Genomic DNA, 21437 nt, shown 5'->3' with positions numbered 1-21437 from the left:
TATGATGTCTAACGCTCATGATTACGTGCGTATATTGGTGCATTTGCGATGTACAATGTATGCCAGTGATATGTATCGTGTTCATGTTGCATTTTGGCTAATGGAGCAAACAAAACATCGAATTAGGAAAAACAATATTAAAAACCGGATGGATTCTTGATATTCGATCGTAACCATGACATCGAGACGATAGCAGTCTACGTAAACAATGTTGAGTGAACCCACAATAGTTGTCATAACGACATAGCCGACGGAACTTCAGTGTTTACACTCATCAATGACGCTTCAAGCTTGTGTCAGATTCGGCAGCACACTGTTACGGTGCGTGTAGAAAGAGCTGCTTGCGTCTTTGATGAAAACTTCTGGGTTTACATCTGAAAACTGAACCCAACGAAAACAATGTCACTTGCGTGAAAATACTTTTACACGTTTTATTATTTTACATCGGTTACTGTTCTGGTCTAAGGTTTGTGTATTTGTTTCAACGTTAAACGCAACTAAAACGTTTTATTCTATTTTACCAGCCATATAGCTCTTTTTTCAGAAGCGACCTGGCCACAAATGATAACTCAACGAAGTGGATTATCACCAAGTGGAAATTTATAGCAGCCAAATACTACAAAGGTCAAGTTCCTAAACGTGCAGGAGAAAATAGGAGGACCCAGAAAAAAGAAAAAAAACTACAAATATTCAGGGAAAGTAGTCGGGATCGAACCCATCGATCCCACGACCTCCATGGATACGAGGCGAGGGAGTTAACATCTCGCCACGGTGGCCACGTGACTGCCAACGCTGCCTGTGATCGTTCTTAGTCGTCTGTGGCAACGTCTCAAAACCCGACGTGGGTCACCCGGACGTGACAGATTGAGACAAACGGGGAGCGGATTTAGCGAGAGTGGGGGGCAATGAGGTCAAGAGGCCTATTGGTTTCGCAGCCCAGGGAGCTATGGGATAAACAAAAAACCAATGTATGTACAGTATGTTGAAACTTCTTTCGCACCGTACGTAGCCAACCGTGCTCATCGGAGGTGCGGGGGAAGGCCAACAAAGAGACAAGAACGCCAAGTTTGAGGGTCGAGTATTAGAAGGCGGTAATTGAAGGAGGGCGATCTGTCATGCTGCACGTAACCGTCTGCGTGGTCACATTGCGTCACAGTATTGCGTCATGACAATTGGCGCTCCACGTGGCAGTCAACTACAGTATCTAGAAAAGGATTATTGTAATGTGTTGCCAACAGGGCTACATAGGGGCCGTCCATAAATTACGTCACGCGATTTTGGACAATTTTTGACCCCCCCCCCCTTCGTCACACGGCGTCACAAAAAGTCAGATCCCCCCTCAAATATGACGTCACAAAGCTCTGCCCCCCCCCCAAATCGCTTTAAACTATTTTCATTGTAGTGGCGCTGTACTCTGATGTTGTAGGAGAAAACATTTATTTAAAAGTCTATTTAATTAAGTTGAACGTGTTGTCTATATTTATTTAAAGTTGCGCATTTTGATATGACGTCACATTTCTCAACCCCCCCCCCCCCTCCATTGTCACACATCGTCACAAATGTCTGACCCCCCCCCCCCTAGGTGCGTGACGTCATTTATGGACGGCCCCATACCTGTCCGCCCCTTATCAGTGCCTGCCTTATTAGAGACCAAGTCAGACCTTATTGGTAACCCCGTGCCCCCTTATAAATCTCAATGTTCATCTTACAAAGTTCCCATCACAAGGGAGAAACACAAATAGACAAAGCATATTTCGCCCGCATTGAGACGGCTGTGCGCCGTATGGACCTGAAAACGCAGTTCCCCTGGACAAGAACACGGGGTGAGCCGTGTGGGTTTAGACAGCTGTGCGGTGAAGCTGACGCAGTAGTCCATGGGAGAGAACGCGTACTGTAGCGGTGTTGCGAAAACAATCAATCAAATTTGATGTGAAGCTTTCGTGACTGCAGGAATTACTGTTTGGTTCAATCGGTAAAAGCACGTAGAAAACAAATAAAATTAGACAGTAAATTAAATGATTTAATTTACAAGAATACGGGGTAACAAAATATTAAATTTATTTTCTATTATTTAATTTATTTTCTTTCTACGTGACTTTACCGAAAGAACCAAAGAGTAATCAATCAAGTCTTTATTTCTACAGCGCTATATCGTGCAAAAGATGCAATTCAAAGTGCTGTAAAGATCATATAAAACATTGTTAAAATAATACATCGCAAGAACAATAAATGCAAGTTCCATACAAAAAATAGCATTATAATAAATTCCTATTGAAAGCATATAAAAATAAAACACTATAAAATAATCTTAAGCAAGTTTAAAAGGGTACTTTTTAGATTTAACTTAAATTGCTTAATGATTGCGAAGGCAAAAGCTGTACAGAATAAAATGCAGACTCGTCTGCCTGGGGTAGAACCCCCCCTCTCGCACGCGTGGACTATCCCCGCATGTAAACCACTCCGGTGATTATTGGCTCGAGAACACTTTAATGTATAAGGGACCGTCCATAAATGACGTCACGCGATTTTGGACGATTTTTGACCCCCCCCCCCCTTCATCACACGGCGTCACAAAGTCAGACCCCCTCAAATATGACTTCACAAAGCTCTGCCCCCCTTCCCCCCCCCAAAAAATAAAACATGCTTCAAATCGCTTTAAACTATTGTCATTGTAGTGCGTATTTAATGTGGCGCTGCACTCTGATGTTGTAGAGGAGAAACATTTATCAAAATGCCTATTTAATTAAGTAGAACGTGTTGTCTATATTTATTCAAAGTTGCGCATTTTGATGTGCCGTCACATTTCTCAACCCGCCCCCCCCCCCTCTTCACACATCGTCACAAATGTCTGACGTCATTTATGGACGGCCCCTAAAAGGAACGCAGAGCTTGGGCAATTGTCTGGCGCGCCGGCTCCGCGCCGCGTGTGGCCGTAGTCGCCTCTGGCGCGAGGCGATAACTCTCCTCTGAACCCCGAGGAGAGGACCAACCGCGTGCGCTTTCTTAGAAAGTTTAAAGTTAAAACAAACCGAGTATCGTAGCTGCAATGAGGCAGGACGGATAGGGTTGAGGAGGGGTGCAATTGGGCGAGGCAGGCATTACAGTGGGGAAGAGAAGACCAAAGGAGAGGATCACGAGACGCTGCTGGCAGGGAGAGCTTTGGCGGTGGTCAATGCGCACGGCTGCGGGGTCTGGCGGAGGGCAGAGCGCCCTGAGCGACGACGCGCCATCTCGCGCTAGAAACATTAACATAAGTTATGATAATTTATGATCGCGTGATGTTTTTAATATAAATTATGCTAATGCCGGGGGGAGAGCCAATCAGCGTCAAGGGGCGGCGGAACGTGGGCTTTGTCGATCTACAAATTGTCTCTTTCGAACCAGAAATCAACACACGTGCGTGGCTGTGTTCGAGATTGGCGTCGTTTAAACGTCTCTCTATTCTCGTGTAATCTTGCTGTGGGATCGTAAAAAAAATACTTCGCGTTCCGGTATTACTTATATGGGCAAAGCCACACCTAATTACTCGACATTTGAGCCTAAATCGTTAACAAAATGTGTAATTCATTCAGTCGGCATCCTGAATAGAGGTTTTTGGGTTAGATCGCGTACGTATAAATATGTAAATATGCACATGTCGTTGAATCCGCCACCACCCGACAGGTTTGTCACGTAAACAAAACGTGGCCTCTTCTTGGTTCTTGGCTACAACGCAAGCAGCCGTCATTCTTCACCTGAGGACGGCTGCTTGCGTTGTGGCCGAAACGTCGTGATAATTATTTCATTAAGTTTTATTTTTATTATTTCCCTTCTACGTGACTTTACCGAAAGAACCAAGAAGATGAATCCCTGCACCTGAAGACGGAAGCTTGTGTTGCCTCCGAAACCTCGTGAGTTTTATTTTATTTTACTTTTATTAATTGTTTACCTACGTGACTTTACCGAAAAAACCTAAGAATATGAATCCTTGCAGTCACGAAAGCTTCAAATCTAGAAATACGAATATGAATCCCTGCAGTCACGAAAGCTTCAAATCTAGAAATAAGAATATGAATCCCTGCAGTCACGAAAGCTTTAAATCTAGAAATACGAATATGAATCCCTGCAGTCACGAAAGCTTCAAATCTAGAAATAAGAATATGAATCCCTGCAGTCACGAAAGCTTCAAATCTAGAAATACGAATATGAATCCCTGCAGTCACGAAAGCTTCAAATCTAGAAATACGAATATGAATCCCTGCAGTCACGAAAGCTTCAAATCTAGAAATAAGAATATGAATCCCTGCAGTCACGAAAACTTCAAATCTAGAAATACGAATATGAATCCCTGCAGTCACGAAAGCTTCAAATCTAGAAATACGAATATGAATCCCTGCAGTCACGAAAGCTTCAAATCTAGAAATAAGAATATGAATCCCTGCAGTCACGAAAGCTTCAAATCTAGAAATACGAATATGAATCCCTGCAGTCACGAAAGCTTCAAATCTAGAAATACGAATATGAATCCCTGCAGTCACGAAAGCTTCAAATCTAGAAATAAGAATATGAATCCCTGCAGTCACGAAAGCTTCAAATCTAGAAATAAGAATATGAATCCCTGCAGTGACGAAAGCTTCAAATCTAGAAATACGAATATGAATCCCTGCAGTCACGAAAGCTTCAAATCTAGAAATACGAATATGAATCCCTGCAGTCACGAAAGCTTTAAATCTAGAAATACGAATATGAATCCCTGCAGTCACGAAAGCTTCAAATCTAGAAATAAGAATATGAATCCCTGCAGTCACGAAAGCTTCAAATCTAGAAATACGAATATGAATCCCTGCAGTCACGAAAGCTTCAAATCTAGAAATACGAATATGAATCCCTGCAGTCACGAAAGCTTCAAATCTAGAAATAAGAATATGAATCCCTGCAGTCACGAAAACTTCAAATCTAGAAATACGAATATGAATCCCTGCAGTCACGAAAGCTTCAAATCTAGAAATACGAATATGAATCCCTGCAGTCACGAAAGCTTCAAATCTAGAAATAAGAATATGAATCCCTGCAGTCACGAAAGCTTCAAATCTAGAAATACGAATATGAATCCCTGCAGTCACGAAAGCTTCAAATCTAGAAATACGAATATGAATCCCTGCAGTCACGAAAGCTTCAAATCTAGAAATAAGAATATGAATCCCTGCAGTCACGAAAGCTTCAAATCTAGAAATAAGAATATGAATCCCTGCAGTGACGAAAGCTTCAAATCTAGAAATACGAATATGAATCCCTGCAGTCACGAAAGCTTCAAATCTAGAAATACGAATATGAATCCCTGCAGTCACGAAAGCTTCAAATCTAGAAATACGAATATGAATCCCTGCAGTCACGAAAGCTTCAAATCTAGAAATAAGAATATGAATCCCTGCAGTCACGAAAGCTTCAAATCTAGAAATACGAATATGAATCCCTGCAGTCACGAAAGCTTCAAATCTAGAAATACGAATATGAATCCCTGCAGTCACAAAAGCTTCAAATCTAGAAATAAGAATATGAATCCCTGCAGTCACGAAAGCTTCAAATCAAGAAATACGAATATGAATCCCTGCAGTCACGAAAGCTTCAAATCTAGAAATAAGAATATGAATCCCTGCAGTCACGAAAGCTTCAAATCTAGAAATAAGAATATGAATCCCTGCAGTCACGAAAGCTTCAAATCTAGAAATACGAATATGAATCCCTGCAGTCACGAAAGCTTCAAATCTAGAAATACGAATATGAATCCCTGCAGTCACGAAAGCTTCAAATCTAGAAATAAGAATATGAATCCCTGCAGTCACGAAAGCTTCAAATCTAGAAATACGAATATGAATCCCTGCAGTGACGAAAGCTTCAAATCTAGAAATACGAATATGAATCCCTGCAGTCACGAAAGCTTCAAATCTAGAAATACGAATATGAATCCCTGCAGTCACGAAAGCTTCAAATCTAGAAATAAGAATATGAATCCCTGCAGTCACGAAAACTTCAAATCTAGAAATAAGAATATGATTCCTTGCAGTCACGAAAGCTTCAAATCTAGAAATAAGAATATGAATCCCTGCAGTCACGAAAGCTTCAAATCTAGAAATACGAATATGAATCCCTGCAGTCACGAAAGCTTCAAATCTAGAAATACGAATATGAATCCCTGCAGTCACGAAAGCTTCAAATCTAGAAATACGAATATGAATCCCTGCAGTCACGAAAGCTTCAAATCTAGAAATAAGAATATGAATCCCTGCAGTCACGAAAGCTTCAAATCTAGAAATAAGAATATGAATCCCTGCAGTGACGAAAGCTTCAAATCTAGAAATACGAATATGAATCCCTGCAGTCACGAAAGCTTCAAATCTAGAAATACGAATATGAATCCCTGCAGTCACGAAAGCTTCAAATCTAGAAATATGAATCCCTGCAGTCACGAAAGCTTCAAATCTAGAAATAAGAATATGAATCCCTGCAGTCACGAAAGCTTCAAATCTAGAAATACGAATATGAATCCCTGCAGTCACGAAAGCTTCAAATCTAGAAATACGAATATGAATCCCTGCAGTCACGAAAGCTTCAAATCTAGAAATAAGAATATGAATCCCTGCAGTCACGAAAGCTTCAAATCAAGAAATACGAATATGAATCCCTGCAGTCACGAAAGCTTCAAATCTAGAAATAAGAATATGAATCCCTGCAGTCACGAAAGCTTCAAATCTAGAAATAAGAATATGAATCCCTGCAGTCACGAAAGCTTCAAATCTAGAAATACGAATATGAATCCCTGCAGTCACGAAAGCTTCAAATCTAGAAATACGAATATGAATCCCTGCAGTCACGAAAGCTTCAAATCTAGAAATAAGAATATGAATCCCTGCAGTCACGAAAGCTTCAAATCTAGAAATACGAATATGAATCCCTGCAGTGACGAAAGCTTCAAATCTAGAAATACGAATATGAATCCCTGCAGTCACGAAAGCTTCAAATCTAGAAATACGAATATGAATCCCTGCAGTCACGAAAGCTTCAAATCTAGAAATAAGAATATGAATCCCTGCAGTCACGAAAACTTCAAATCTAGAAATAAGAATATGATTCCTTGCAGTCACGAAAGCTTCAAATCTAGAAATAAGAATATGAATCCCTGCAGTCACGAAAGCTTCAAATCTAGAAATACGAATATGAATCCCTGCAGTCACGAAAGCTTCAAATCTAGAAATACGAATATGAATCCCTGCAGTCACGAAAGCTTCAAATCTAGAAATACGAATATGAATCCCTGCAGTCACGAAAACGTGGCCTCTCTCCGAGGGGGCGGGGCTTCTCTCAGGGGCGGGGCGAGGGCGGACCGGGAGGTGTGGCGGCGTCGTCCACAATGCACCGCTGCGCGTGACGTCATAACCCGTGTTCGGCCCCTTCTTCCGGTCTTTTCGCGCGAGGACGCCATTGAGGCAGTAGAGCGGGCGCCGAGCGCTCACGCAGCAATCCGCATCCATCCGCGCGCTCCGAGCCGCCACCGCGCTTCATCATGACGGAGCAGATGACCCTGCGCGGGACCCTCAAGGGCCACAACGGCTGGGTCACGCAAATCGCCACAACCCCGCAGTTCCCCGACATGATCCTGTCCGCGTCGCGAGGTGAGAGAGAAGGAGGGATGGTGCGGCCATGGCCGCCGTTACTCTCGTTACGCCTCCGCGCTCCTCTCGTCTAAGTCCACGTCTATTAACGCTGTTACGTTACTTACGCAAGGCGTCTGAGATAGTTTTTAAATAATTGTAAGAAAAAAAACTGTCCGGCTGTGATGCTTTTATGATATTCTTGAGCGTGCCGTTAAGCCTGGGCCTGACCCAAGTTTGGAGTGCGCGGGGCCAGGTGGTGATGGTGGTGGTGAGCGTGGTGGTGGGGAGTGGTGGCGATTTGGGTGAATTGTTGGTGGCAGTGGGTCTCGCCAGGCTTCCCACACGCGTTAACGAAAGACATTGAATTGATGTTTGAACCCTGAGATGTCCCATGCGTGTAACTTGTAAAACACCGGCAGTGTCTGTTTAAAGCTCTGTTTAGCAACGCGTTACATTACGCAACTTATGCAAGTGAACTCCAGTATAATTCCGAAGTACCGTAGATGCATGGCAGACTTGCACCCAACCCATCATCCCAGCTTGACTTGTTGAGTCTTAGTGCCTAATCGTATTCACTTTAAACCCAGAAGCCCTCAATGTAACTAACCACTGTATGGGAACACTAAACGAGTGGCGTTCCTTCATTTTCCTTCAACTTGGCCGAGGCCGAGGGACGTCTGCGATGCAATATCCGCGAGGCCTTGTTAGCGAGGCGTTGTGCCCCGTGGTCAATCCCGACATTGAGGGCCCGGTTTCATGGCTGCGCATTTGGCGTACGATCAATCAGACCCCCACCAAGTTCCGTATGGAGAACAGTCCAGCCGGCTTCCATCAACAGATAACTCCGTCAAACGTGTCCCACTTAAAGCACGAACCTGCCCTCCCCAACGTTCACCAACAATCCCACCCCACACACACACACACCTGTTGGACTTTGCAGACAAGACGCTGATCATGTGGAAGCTGACCAGAGACGAGACCAACTACGGCATCCCACAGCGATCTCTGCACGGCCATGGGCATTTCGTGAGCGACGTCGTCATTTCCTCCGACGGCCAGTTCGCCCTCTCTGGCTCGTGGGATGGGACCCTGCGTCTGTGGGATCTCACCACGTGAGTCGTAGCCCCCAAAGTCTCATTCACGAGCGAGTGCGCGACTTTGACGGCTTCTGTTAGTGCCACCCGCGTGCACGTTTCATTTTGGGTACAATTTTTGTGAACGAAAAATCTCTCCTGAGCGCACGTTTTTAAATATTTGCTGGGATTTTAAATGCTGTTTGTTAACGCAACTAGCAATTTTTATTTGATAGTTGCATTTGAAGTGTGTGGATCATTCAAGCTACGTTAGCATTTTTCGATGAACGTGAACTTGTGGTTTTTTGGGGAGTTGGTGCTGGTGGTAACATTGTGCTCTGATGGTGCAGGGGCACGACCACACGCCGATTCGTGGGCCACACCAAAGACGTGCTGAGCGTGGCGTTCTCCGCTGACAACCGTCAGATTGTGTCCGGCTCGCGTGACAAGACCATTAAGCTGTGGAACACCTTGGGTGTCTGCAAGTACACCATCCAGGTCTGTTGTTGCGTGCCCGGCATGTTGCTGGTTAATGCTGCAGATTGTTAAGATTACTTTTAAGTTTCAGAAGCAACTTAAAACATCACATTTTGTCATCCAATTTATTGGAAGATATTTCAGAATACAGTACTGAATAATGATATTGTAATCATTGGACTTTTTATTCAGAAATGCCTTGTTCCTTTTTAGCGTATGTGCTGTTTTGTGTCCGTGAGAGAACTCATCTTTTCAAAGGGGGGGTGCATTTCTGGCCCAGTATAATAACAGTGTTATGCTTGACCAATTCTCTTGCTATTTTTTTAGTCCAAAACTGGCAAATTCCATAAACTTAAGTGTATATTTTGCATATAATTGGTATAAATTGTAAATTAAATATATTTTCTCATTCCCAGAATTATTATCTATGGTTCGTTACATGCCTGTTACGTGCACATCATTTCAGTGGCATGGCACTGCATTTGCAACATTCAGTTTGTGGACAAGCGAGCTCTGTGCAGTCCTGTTTCAATTCATTGAAAAGGAGTGTATGTCATGTCAAATACGGTACTCGTATTGAGGCTAATAGTTCTACGATTACATTTAAGTTTTAAAAGTTTAAGTAACATGTGTTGGGAGGTTGTAATTGGACAGGAGCCTGAAATTAACTTCGTTGATCGTTGACAGCAGCACATTTGACTGTTTTCACAGGAGGATGGCCACACCGAGTGGGTGTCATGTGTGCGCTTCTCGCCCAACAATAACAATCCCATCATTGTCTCTTGTGGCTGGGACAAGCTGGTCAAGGTATGTCGTTCATAATCGTCAGAACTCGTATCTCCTTTATCCATGACCGGATAAACGTTCCCCCCCCATGTATGCTGGCATCTGTTGCATGATAGCACACACTACTAGCTAGCTTCTGAACACGAGCCGATCTTGTCATGCCATCTCTGGTTGTTTTCCTTGAGCCGTCACTCAGCCTCAACCCCTCGCCCCTTGCTCTCTCCCTAAATGTCCCGCCCCAAGCCTTTGCTTTGATGGTCCTTGATGTTTCTAATTTGCATTTGCTCTCAGATTCATGCGTTGTTTCGGTCAGTGTGCACTTATCAACTCTTTTTCCATTTGTATTGCCCAAAACCATGTTTTTGATCCATAATTCATAGGTGATAACTTTCAATCTGTAACTTTCTTGTTTAGGCACATTGCTATCTCTTCATCAGAATCTTTATACTAGAGAAAGCTGATGAGCTATACAAATCTTTCACAGATGTCCAAATTATAAAGTGTTTCCAAAATCACTCCAACTTGTTGTCTCACTTATTCATTTAATCATTTTAATCTGGTTCACCTTCAAAAATAGCCCCTAAAATGTTTTGTTTAAGCTATATCTATTTTGAGCCCAACTATTATTTTATTCAGTTTAAATAATGTTAAATTTGAGATGGTTTCCGCCGGTATCTTTGCTCAAATGGTATCTACTTGCTGGTTATTCTGTCCAGTCATCCAAGAAAATCTGCTTTGAGGCTTGTAGGATTTGGATGTTTCTTTGCAGTTTTGTTTCCCTTTTTAAATTCAGGAATGATTGTTGCATCAGTCCATGATTGGAAGTATTACAATTATATGTAAACATTTAGTAAATAGGTTCAAACATTTGGCTCTGCTTGTTTGATGTTGTTGTCCCACCTTCTTCAAGCTTTCATTTTTTTCATACTGAGGGTCAATGTTTAAAAGTAATTTGCTAAATTGTTAACTCTCTTGTTACGGAGTTGTATATTAGATTTGTAAATCCAAAAAGTCCAAGTTGAGCTGTATTTTACGTGTACTTTTATACCCCATGATGTCATAGTTAACAGTTATGTGTTTTGTGATCTGAATGAAGGTGTGGAATTTGACCAACTGCAAGCTAAAGACCAACCACATTGGCCACACGGGCTACTTGAATACAGTGACCGTGTCTCCTGATGGTTCCCTGTGTGCCTCTGGTGGGAAGGTATAGTAGATGCTGGCATTGTTGACACCATTTGTGCTTCACCCAAATTTTGTGACGACATTCACTCACGCACCCAGCATGCCGAAAGAAACCACCACACAAACACAACTTCAGAGGCACATGGGAATGAATAACCATGATATTTTATTGAGAAAAACATTTGCTTATCTTAAGAACTTCCTATCAAATGTAAATTGTGTGTGTTCCTGTAGGATGGGCAAGCCATGCTGTGGGACCTGAATGAGGGCAAGCATCTCTATACACTAGATGGAGGTGACACCATCAATGCGCTCTGCTTCTCACCAAACCGCTACTGGCTGTGTGCAGCCACGGGGCCCAGCATCAAGATCTGGGTAAAATGCGAGCTTCTGCACTCTCCTCTCTTGCTTTCATTAAAACCTTGTCATAGATTGAGAGACACCCAATGATTATTCCCAATCACTACCCATCTGACCTCTTTTGGAGGAAGGATTACAAGTCCTGCAATTATGAGGGTGATCTGAATAAGTTGAGTGTGCAATAACACATGTTTCTTTGTAATGTGAGAATGTAATATTTTATTTTAAATGCACCTGAAATGTCGTGTATAGTAATGGAGGAATGCCCATCAGTTCACGCTAACAACTTTGTTGGTTTATTTAAAGATAACAGGTTGAGACTGACCATCAATATCCTTTATCGCTCAAGTTGGGAGACACAGCAAGTTCCCATTGTGCGAACCCGACGTCTGCTGTGTGCGATGGTGTTAATTGATTTGCTGCTCCTAACTCTGTGGCCGTGCAGGATCTTGAAGGCAAAGTGATTGTGGATGAGCTGAGGCAAGAAGTGATCAGCACAAGCAGCAAGGCTGAACCACCCCAGTGCATTTCCCTGGCCTGGTCTGCTGATGGACAGGTAAACACTCCATTCCTTCCACTCTTCTCCAGTACGTCTTGTTAGACGCATAGTCGTCTGGACTACATTTGTGCAGAAACTCATTTTTCTTAACCCTTCTAGAATATTTATATATGCATCGGTCACACCACAATCATCTATATCATACTACTGTTTATGGAAAGCTGTTTGTCATTCCGCTTGCATCTCAAGAACCATAATTAGTATGAGGACCAGCAGACCTTACAAAATCGCCTTTCCAAACTGTACATTTGCTTTTTCATGAGTTATGGTTTGGCTTGAAGAGTGGGCCAAACGTCTACCACAGTGATTGGTTTGTCTGCTAGACATCTGATTGTAGATGGTCGTATCACAACATTTATAAACTTGTTTTTCTTGTGGATTGGAAGTTTTCCATAATTACCAAAAGTAGTATGAGGCTTTGAATGGCCACAGTTTTCAGCATTGGCCCAGCTTTACAGACTGCTCGTCCGATCTTCCAATGAAACGTCCTACAGTGAAGACACCCAATGATTATTCCCAATCACTACCCATCTGACCTCTTGATAGAGGAAGGGATGACAAGTCCTGCAAATATGAGGGTGATCTGAACTGAAGCAACTGCATAACTTGTGTGCATAAGTCCTGAATTTACTGCAGCCTTTCGAGGTGTGATTAGACATTGCACAAAAGGAGTCACTGAAAGGCTAATGTGTTAGATTTTCAAAAGTTACAATTTTGTTGTATTTTTATGTTTTCAGACTCTCTTTGCTGGTTACACTGACAACTTCATCCGAGTTTGGCAGGTGACCATTGGCACTCGCTAAGACCTGTCAAAGGGATGTGCTGCGACATGGGTACAAGCACATGATACGGCTCATGAGTGTGAGACTATCACATGGCATTGGCCATTGTCATCATCATTGGTGTGCTTGCACTTGCTTTTTCAGTGCTCAATAAACAATTGAAAACATTTGTTACCTGTCCCTTTTATTTTACTCACTAAGTGCAGTGTCCATGGTGCTTCAATCTCAAATCTAGTCCCCATACCAGCTTATTCAGCCAACTCGGAATAAATGTGTTTTGGCGGTGACCCTGAACTATTAGTTTTCAGCCACCCCTCCCCCATTCCACGCCTCTGGTGGTAGAACAGCCAAGTCTCCATCTCCCAAGAAGCAAGGCCAACGGTGCCGTAAAGCCTCGCGCAGCAGCAGCACGCTCGTGTGGTGGTGGTGGCCATGCACGTTGCCTGTAGTCTGACACACTGGAGGCGAGGGTTGGGTGGATCGCATTGCAAAAAATACTTGCCGTGGGCGTTGAGGTCCCATACCATGGCTTGCCAGAAGAGGGCAGTACTGTACAGCTAGTGCACTAATCTATTTACATCTTCAGGGATGGTGTTGCCCCCTCGCACATGTATCGCTGGAACCCTCAAGTCGCGACCCCAACACCCTGGCTGTCTGCTTTCACTAATTTCTCCTTCCACCCATCCGCCACAACAACGGTAACCCTCTGGATAGTTGCAGGACTTAGCGGAGTGTTACAGGGCCTTAACATCCCTCGTCATCGCTTAAAGTCACGCGAGGCCTTTTGGAGCCATGCGCTTAACCTTCAACAATGTGCGTTAAACCCTGATAAAGCTTGGAGAGCTGAATGGAGCTAAAATTAACTTGCAAACTCTTTGTAAAATACCTAACGCAGATAGCTAGCTGGTTTTGATCTTCCCTGAAGATCATGGTCCACGCTGAACTGCATCTGTACAAACCATGGCAAATGTGGATACCTCGTGGACAAATGGAAAATTTAACTCTGCAATGTGCGACTGGTCTTCCAGAACAGACCAACAAAGATACAATGCCCGATCCACATACAAAGTGGACGTTGCAGTGATGCACTCTGCTGCTCCGACAAGGGTATCTGGTTTGACCACCTGAATGTGAAATTCTAGTTGCTCTGCATCTACATTAGCCGTATGAAGGAAGCACCGTTCTATGAAGTCCCATTAAAGAGGCTTCAAAGGAACATGAGACTGGATGGAGGTGAGACCTACCCACTTGCTTACGAACTCTCTCCCTGACTCGCTATCCTACTTTTACCCACTTGCCTACCTACCTACTTTACCTCGCCTCTCAACCTGTCTCGGTGCCTGCAAAATGAACGAATCACACGGACGTTCCCGGCAGAGCCAGGGGTTTTTTTGGTGGGTTTGGGAAGCTTTGGGGGGAGGGGTGGTCTGGAGTTTGTCTGGGTGGAGGGGGGTGAGATTTGCGGGGTTTGGTTACATCAAACTTGTTTAAGACCATGTTTCAAGCCGAAAGTTCCAATTTTTTTTTATGTACAATTTGAAGCAAGTGGTGCAAGGCTGTGGATGGCCACATTTTTCAGCATCGGCCCAGCTTTAGAGACTGCTCGTCTGATCTTGCTTCCATTGAAGCGTCATGCAGTGAGACACCCAATGATTATTCCCAATCACTCTCAATCTGACCTTGATAGAGGAAAGATGACAAGTCCTGCAAATATGAGGGTGATCTTAACTGAAGCGACTGCATAACTTGTGTGCATAAGTCCTGGATATACTTGCAGCCTTTCGAGGTGTGATGCAGACTGCACAAAAGGGGTCGCTGAAATCTCATGTCAGATTTTTTAAAGTTAAAATAATTTATACTGGTAGGAACCTAATTGCACCAGCCCACAGGGGATTATTGTGTCTGTTGTGCAGGGAGGTGCTGAGAGGGGAGGGGCTGGGTGGGGGGTGGGGAGGGGCTGGTCACCCCGTGGTGCCCCAATAAAACTCAACGTTTAACCTACGCACGCCGGCTTGTGCCTGCCCTCAGTCGAACATTTGCGGAATACACCACGCCGCCGTTGACCCTGGCCATTGACCGAGTAACCCAACGTTCCTACCAGCTCCCTCCGCAGGAATGTGTTTTGTATCTTTTCTGATTCCATTCACAACTTCATCCGAGTTTGGCAGGTGACCATTGCCGCTCGCTTAGACCTATCAAAGGGATGTGCTGCGACATGGGTGCAAGCGCACGATGCGGCTCATGAGTGTGAGACTATCACATGGCATTGGCCATTATCATCATTGATGTGCTTGCACTCGCTTTTTCAGTGCTCAATAAACAAGTGAAAACATGTCTTACCGTCTGTCTCTTTGAGCTCACAAAGTGCGGTGTCCATGGTTCTTCAAAATCTCAAATCTAGTCCCCACACCAGCTTATTCAACCAACTGAATAAATGTGTTTTGGCGGTGACCCTGAACTATTACAGTTTTCAGCCCCCCCCCATCCCACGCCTCTGGTAGTAGAACAGCCAAAGTCTCCACCTCCCAAGAAGCAAGACGAACGGTGCCGTAAAGCCTCGCGCAGCAGCAGCACGCTCGTGTGGTGGCGGCGGCTTTGCACGTGGACGAGGGTTTGATGAATCACAAAATATCTTGCCCTGGACGTTCAGCTCCCATACCATGGTTTGCCAGAAGAAGGCGGTGTTGTACAGCTAGTGAACTAATCTATTTACATCTTCAGAGATCGTGTTGCTCCCTTGCACACATTTTTGCGGTCCGGGGTGTGTCTCGGTACATCAAATCTTTTTTTATTATTCCATGTTGCTTTCATTCGCAAGCCCAAAGAGTCTCTAATCCATTGCGGGGAGTTTCCAGTTCTAAATCGAGGAGTCTTCCAACGCTGTCAGAATCTGAATATTTCTAACTGGAGGAATCCGATGAGCTATGATGCTCTTTTTACAGATGTCCAATATGGGCAGGTCAGCAACAAACAATACAAACACGGCAGAAGTGCAACAGAGATCAAAGGTTAGCAAGAAAGTCACTCGAAATAAAAAATAAGTGTCATATATAGTCCGATTTTAAACACTGCTTGGACTGAACAGCAAAACAACAACAATCTCAGACCACACCAAGACAACACACTGCCTCTATAAAATGTCACGTTAAATGAAATCATTGATATACAGCTCAGGATCTAAGTTGCAAATCACGTGGGCACATGTGGCTGTATCCAGCACTCATCTGCATCAGGATATTTAAAAAATGAGGATTTATGATGGGGGGCCGTCCATAAATGGCGTCACGCACCTGGGGGGGGGCAGACATTTGTGACGATGTGTGACGGGGGGGGGGGTTGAGAAATGTGACGTCACATAAAAATGCGCAACTTTAAATAAATATAGACAACACGTTTTACTTAATTAAATAGACTTTTTGATAAATGTTTTCTCCTACAACAGAGTGCAGCGGCACATTAAATACGCACTACAATGACAATAGTTTAAAGCGATTTGAAGCATGTTTTATTGGGGGGGGGGGGGGGGGCAGAGCTTTGTGACGTCATATTTGAGGGGGGGTTTGACTTTTTGTGACGAGGGGGGGGGGTCAAAAATCGGCCAAAATCGCGTGACGTCATTTATGGACGGCCCCATGGAATTGGAACTCCCAAAATGGAATTGGGGTTCCTGAAATGGAATTGGGATTCCTGTAACCCCAGCTAGGGTAGGGTTAGCGGTTTTGGATAAGGGGTTAGGGCTATAGGGTTGTGAATACAGGATATATACACTATAGGTTCTACATAAGTTGTAAATGTTGTGGGTTTACTCTCTAACACACCGGTCTGCTGTACTAGTAACAAATTGGCACGTTTTATTTACGTGACAAACCTTACTTATTGGCTGTGGCGAGTTTAACGACGCGTTTATATGTAGGCGACCTCACGCAAAAACCTCTTATTGATAATATTGGTCGCGAAAGGCCTACGACATGTTACACTGAGGTTCAATAGAAGTCTCGCGATGCCCTCTGGTGGACAAACGCGTAACTACAGCTGCTGTGTGACAACTGAGCAGACAGCCCTCCACACAAACAATGCACGAGTGCGTCTACTCATCCCATTAGCCGCACAACATTCTGAGGGTACATCCCCATCAGCAGCATTGATTCAACACAAGCAACACCCTGGAGAGCAATACTCAGGGTCTCGTTGTCAGTACAGGCTCTGCTTGAAACAACACTGGTATCACTGCAGAAGTGTGTACAGGAAGAAACACATTTCTGGCGGAGTTCGCTCTTGTTTAGAGACAACAGGAAAATCACGTGGCTCAGAAGGTGCCAGTGATGCAAGGTAAGAGAGTAAGTGGAAGGCAGAATGAGAGGTGGGTGGGGTGGGGGCGATGTGGTCAGGGCCGGCCCGAGGCATAAGCGAACTAAGCGGCTGCTTGGGGCCCCCTGGCCACCAGGGGGCCCCCGAATCGTTTTTTTTTTACAATTAAATAACTTAAACAAGTGATATAAATGAATTAATGAATGAATGAATAAATGATTCAAGACAAGAAAATTCTGTCGACAACTGCTGCTTTGTCACGGCTCACGGATGTCACGGCTCATTGACAATTCGCGTGGGCGCGGGCGCGGGCGCGGGCAGGTGCGCGCAATTGTACGTCACGATAATAAATACGCCTAAGCCATGTCACAAAAAAGGACGTATCCCTCTGGTGCCGAAAAAAGAAAAAAGAAAAGGACCGAGGAGGAGAAAAAAGAGCGAGATAAAGGTATGTTTGCATTATTATTTACAGTATGTTTTGTGCAGCAGCAGCACAAATTGTGCTCACGTCACTTGAGGAAGCAGCTAGCTAGTCATGACTCATGATATTTTTATAAGCCATAAAAGTGGTAATATAACGCACCAGAGCTAAATCCCCGCCACAACAGTGAAATGTTATTAATATACATTTATCTAGGTAGTAGGTGTGTATTTCACGTTGATAGATATCGGTTTAAGTTGGAGAAAACAGCGATGACAAGCTTAGCTAGCATTGCTGTTTGTGTTGAAGTGAATATTCCAGCTTCATAGGCAAAGCACGTGCGGTCTCTGCTTTAAGATCTTTGGCAAGCGATGGTATTGATCTTTATGAGAAAATATACCAAAGCCATGTTAGGTGGGGAGACTTCTGTAATGAAAATAGACTTCAATTTTATTAATATGGTGGCAACTGATGTAGCAGTGCTATCCTCATATTTATAGGCTGCAGTAGATCACCATGTTAATTTTTCACCATACTGCAATTATGCCTCATTTGCCAATAGAATATGAATTGTTAGGTGTGGTGTGGAATTGCTTAGTAATGATGGAAAAATAAACTCATTCTGCTCGATCAACTATGCATTTATGCAATGCTATTTTTTTTTTCCAGGAACACTGTTGAAGTACTTTGGAGCACAACCAATTTTACCTGCCCCTACTGACATATCGAGTGTCAGAGCCTCCACAGCTGATGATACAGCAGGTGAGGTTTTTCTTGATGGCAAATGGTTACATAGCCTGTTAATATGACATGACACATTTAGCTTTTTATTTATTTATGTATTTATTTGTTTGTTTGTTTATTTTATCATTGCAGGTTCATCCACTGCAGAGTTACAAGCGACTGAAAGCGAGGAGCAGTTACAAGCGACTGAAAGCGAGGAGCAGTTACAAGCGACTGAAAGCGAGGAGCAGTTACAAGCGACTGAAAGCGAGGAGCAGTTACAAGCACTTACATTCACTGATACATCGGTTTCAACCTCAGCCAGCATGACAGGTCAGTTAATCTAAAAGTTTTTGTTTTGTGTTGGCTTTACTATAAAATATTCTGTGTTATGTTATTTTATAATTCTATTTTTTATTTTTATCTAATGTCCCTACAGGTCCTTCTACATCTCCACCCACTGCAATAGATTTCCCATCTACTCCCTCAACAAGCTCCAGCTATCAAGATAGATCAACAGCTCCTCCAATTGACCCAGTTGAATGGTCAGCATTCCTGTCAGACTCAGAAAGGACTGATCTGGTAAGAAGAGGGCCAGTGCCAATAAGTGACACCTTTACCTTCCCCAAGAAATCAGATGGACGAAGCTTTCACTACCACTACACATACAGACAGTTAGTTAATGGGGAAAAAATCAAGCGAAGCTGGCTAATTTATTCAAAGCAAAAAGATGCGGTTTACTGCTTCTGTTGCAAATTATTCACAAGAAAGTCCACAAAACTGTCAACAGAGGGACAGCGTGATTGGGTAAATGTAGGTGCTTTGCTGAAACAGCATGAGAATAGTCAAGATCATTGCAGTAATATGGTGAAGTGGAAAGACTTTGCCCTCCGTCTTTCTAAGCAGAAGACTATTGATGCAACAGAAATGGCCCTTTTGGAGGCAGAAAGAAATCGTTGGAGAGATGTTCTCATTCGTTTGATTAGTATCATTCAGTCTTTGGCGGAGAGGAATCTTGCACTCAGGGGGTCTGTCGATACTTTGCATCAGGCCAACAATGGGAACTTCCTTAAAGAGGTGGAACTGATGGCAACATTTGACCCGGTGTTAAAAGACCACATCAGACGAATTGATAGTGGAATGCAGCACAACACGTACCTGGGTAAGACTATCCAGAATGAGCTGATAGAGTGTGTCAGTGACAAAATAATTGAGGTAATGGTGGCAGAAATCAAGGACTGCAAATATTATTCAATTATTTTAGACTGTACACCTGATGTTAGTCACCATGAACAAATGTCTGTTGTGGTGCGCACAGTCACTCTGGGCAAAACACCAGAAATAAAAGAGCACTTTTTAGGATTTCTGATAGCTCCAGAATCCACTGGCCTGGGTTTGTCCAATCTAATCCTTAACAGGCTTGAGGAATTGAACATCCCTTTTCAGGATTGTCGGGGGCAGTCCTATGACAATGGGGCTAATATGAAGGGAAAAAACAAAGGTGTGCAGGCTAGGCTATTAGTTAAGAATCCAAGAGCTTTTTATGTGCCTTGCAGTTCTCATACACTAAATCTGACCGTTTCAGATGCGGCTAAAGCATCAACGGATGCTTCTTGTTTTTTTGGAAATGTGGAGAAGCTGTACAATTTGTTCGCTGGGTCCACTCAAAGGTGGGCCATCTTACGGAAGTTTGTTGACATCACCCTCAAGTCCTGGAGTGAGACACGCTGGGAAAGCCGGATAAAAAGTATTGAAGCTTTGCGCTACCAGTCAGAGAAGGTGAGGGAAGCCCTGCTAGAACTGAGAAGTAAAGCGACTGACCCTGTAGTGGCTGTTGAAGCCAACTCCCTTGCGGAAGAGATAGGTTCATTTAGGTTTCAGATTTGTTGTGTTGTCTGGTGTGACATTTTGTCTAAAATTAACATCACGAGCAAGCTTCTACAGTCAACCAACATGCAGCTTGATGTAGCGGTTAACCTTGTAAAAAAGAACAAAGGCGAACTTATCAGTTACCGAAAAACAGGCTTCTGTGATGCACAGACATCTGCTAAAGAAATTTGTGAGCGGATGAACACAGAAGCAGTGCTGAAAGAGAAGCGATTGCGTTCTACAAAAAGGCACTTTGCCTATGAGGCTGCAGATGAGCCGATAGTGGACGCTATGAAGAGGCTGGAAGTGTCATTTTTTAATGCTGTAGTGGACCGTAGTATTCTGTCATTGGAGGATAGATTTAAGTCTCTAAGTGAGGTTAAAGAGAACTTTGGAGTGCTGCTCAATTTTAGGGAGCTAGATCAAAAGGTCCGGAGGGAACAATGTGAGCTTCTTGGGGAAAAACTCTCTTGTGGAGAGGAGGCTGATATTGATGGTAGCGCACTGGCAGTAGAGATAGAGAGTCTTCCTGAACTTCCCCAAACTATGATGACTGCCTTTGAGCTTCTCACATACCTCTCACAAAATGAGATGTGTGAGCTTTACCCAAATCTTTGGGTAGCTCTCAGGATAGCCTGCACTCTGCCTGTGTCAGTTGCCTCAGCAGAGAGGAGCTTTTCCAAGCTCAAATTGATAAAAACATATTTGAGATCATCAATGGCCCAGGAAAGACTAAGTGGACTTGCAGTCATTAGTATTAATAACAAAGTTGGCCAAGCAATACCATACAATGATGTCATTAGTGACTTTGCCTCCAGAAAAGCTAGGAAGGAACGATTTTGAGGTCATTGTTGTACAGTTGACATTGTTGAACCCTTGCTGTTCTTATGTTTGCTTTCATTATTTAAGTATCTTTTTTTTTGTAACATTCTATTTTTGATTAGATTAATGTTTGTCTATTTTGGTTTTATTTAAAAGATTGCACATTTAATGCACATTTGCAAATAATTTATTTAATATGTTTTTTGTGACCGTTTGTATTCAGAAGTTTTAATAAAAGAGTGAAGTATTTTAAGTGTTGTTTTTATTTTTTATTAATACATAACCTCACTGTATTCGTTTATAATATTCGCTATAACATTATAGTGTGACATTTGTGTCAATAATCTTCTAGCACAGATGAGTCTGCGTGGTGGGAGGGGGGCCCCCAAATCAAATTCTGCTTAGGGCCCCCAAGAGGCTCGGGCCGGCACTGGATGTGGT

At 43.4% G+C, this 21437-nt stretch overlaps 1 protein-coding gene and 1 long non-coding RNA gene across 2 annotated transcripts; both read left to right on the top strand.

Moving 5' to 3' along the window:
- Positions 1 to 7408: 7408 nt before the first annotated feature.
- RACK1 (receptor for activated C kinase 1) lies at positions 7409 to 13020 on the top strand. Its single transcript, XM_078875489.1, has 8 exons — positions 7409 to 7649; positions 8572 to 8743; positions 9055 to 9202; positions 9893 to 9988; positions 11064 to 11174; positions 11387 to 11527; positions 11958 to 12068; positions 12809 to 13020. The coding sequence occupies exons 1-8, from the start codon at positions 7541 to 7543 to the stop codon at positions 12872 to 12874; spliced, it is 954 nt and encodes a 317-aa protein (XP_078731615.1). The 5' UTR covers positions 7409 to 7540; the 3' UTR covers positions 12875 to 13020.
- A 4219-nt stretch (positions 13021 to 17239) lies between these two features.
- On the top strand, positions 17240 to 20999 carry LOC144946521 (uncharacterized). Its single transcript, XR_013639903.1, has 3 exons — positions 17240 to 17609; positions 18252 to 18344; positions 18459 to 20999. It is a non-coding gene; the product is annotated as an uncharacterized LOC144946521 (long non-coding RNA).
- Positions 21000 to 21437: the final 438 nt, after the last annotated feature.

The sequence above is a fragment of the Lampetra fluviatilis genome, chromosome 41 (assembly GCF_964198595.1).
Source record: "Lampetra fluviatilis chromosome 41, kcLamFluv1.1, whole genome shotgun sequence".
In the NCBI taxonomy this organism is placed as follows: domain Eukaryota; kingdom Metazoa; phylum Chordata; class Hyperoartia; order Petromyzontiformes; family Petromyzontidae; genus Lampetra; species Lampetra fluviatilis.
Note: the sequence above shows the minus strand (reverse complement) of the source record. Positions and strands in the feature narration are given on the sequence as shown.

What these genes read in the sequence shown, in the direction of transcription:
- RACK1 (XM_078875489.1), top strand. Translation starts at nt 7,541, where the DNA reads ATGACGGAGCAGATGACCCTGCGCGGGACCCTCAAGGGCCACAACGGC. An exon ending in GCTGGGACAAGCTGGTCAAG is followed by an intron (nt 9,989 to 11,063) that starts GTATGTCGTTCA and finishes ATCTGAATGAAG; the next exon opens with GTGTGGAATTTGACCAACTG. An exon ending in TGTGTGCCTCTGGTGGGAAG is followed by an intron (nt 11,175 to 11,386) that starts GTATAGTAGATG and finishes GTGTTCCTGTAG; the next exon opens with GATGGGCAAGCCATGCTGTG.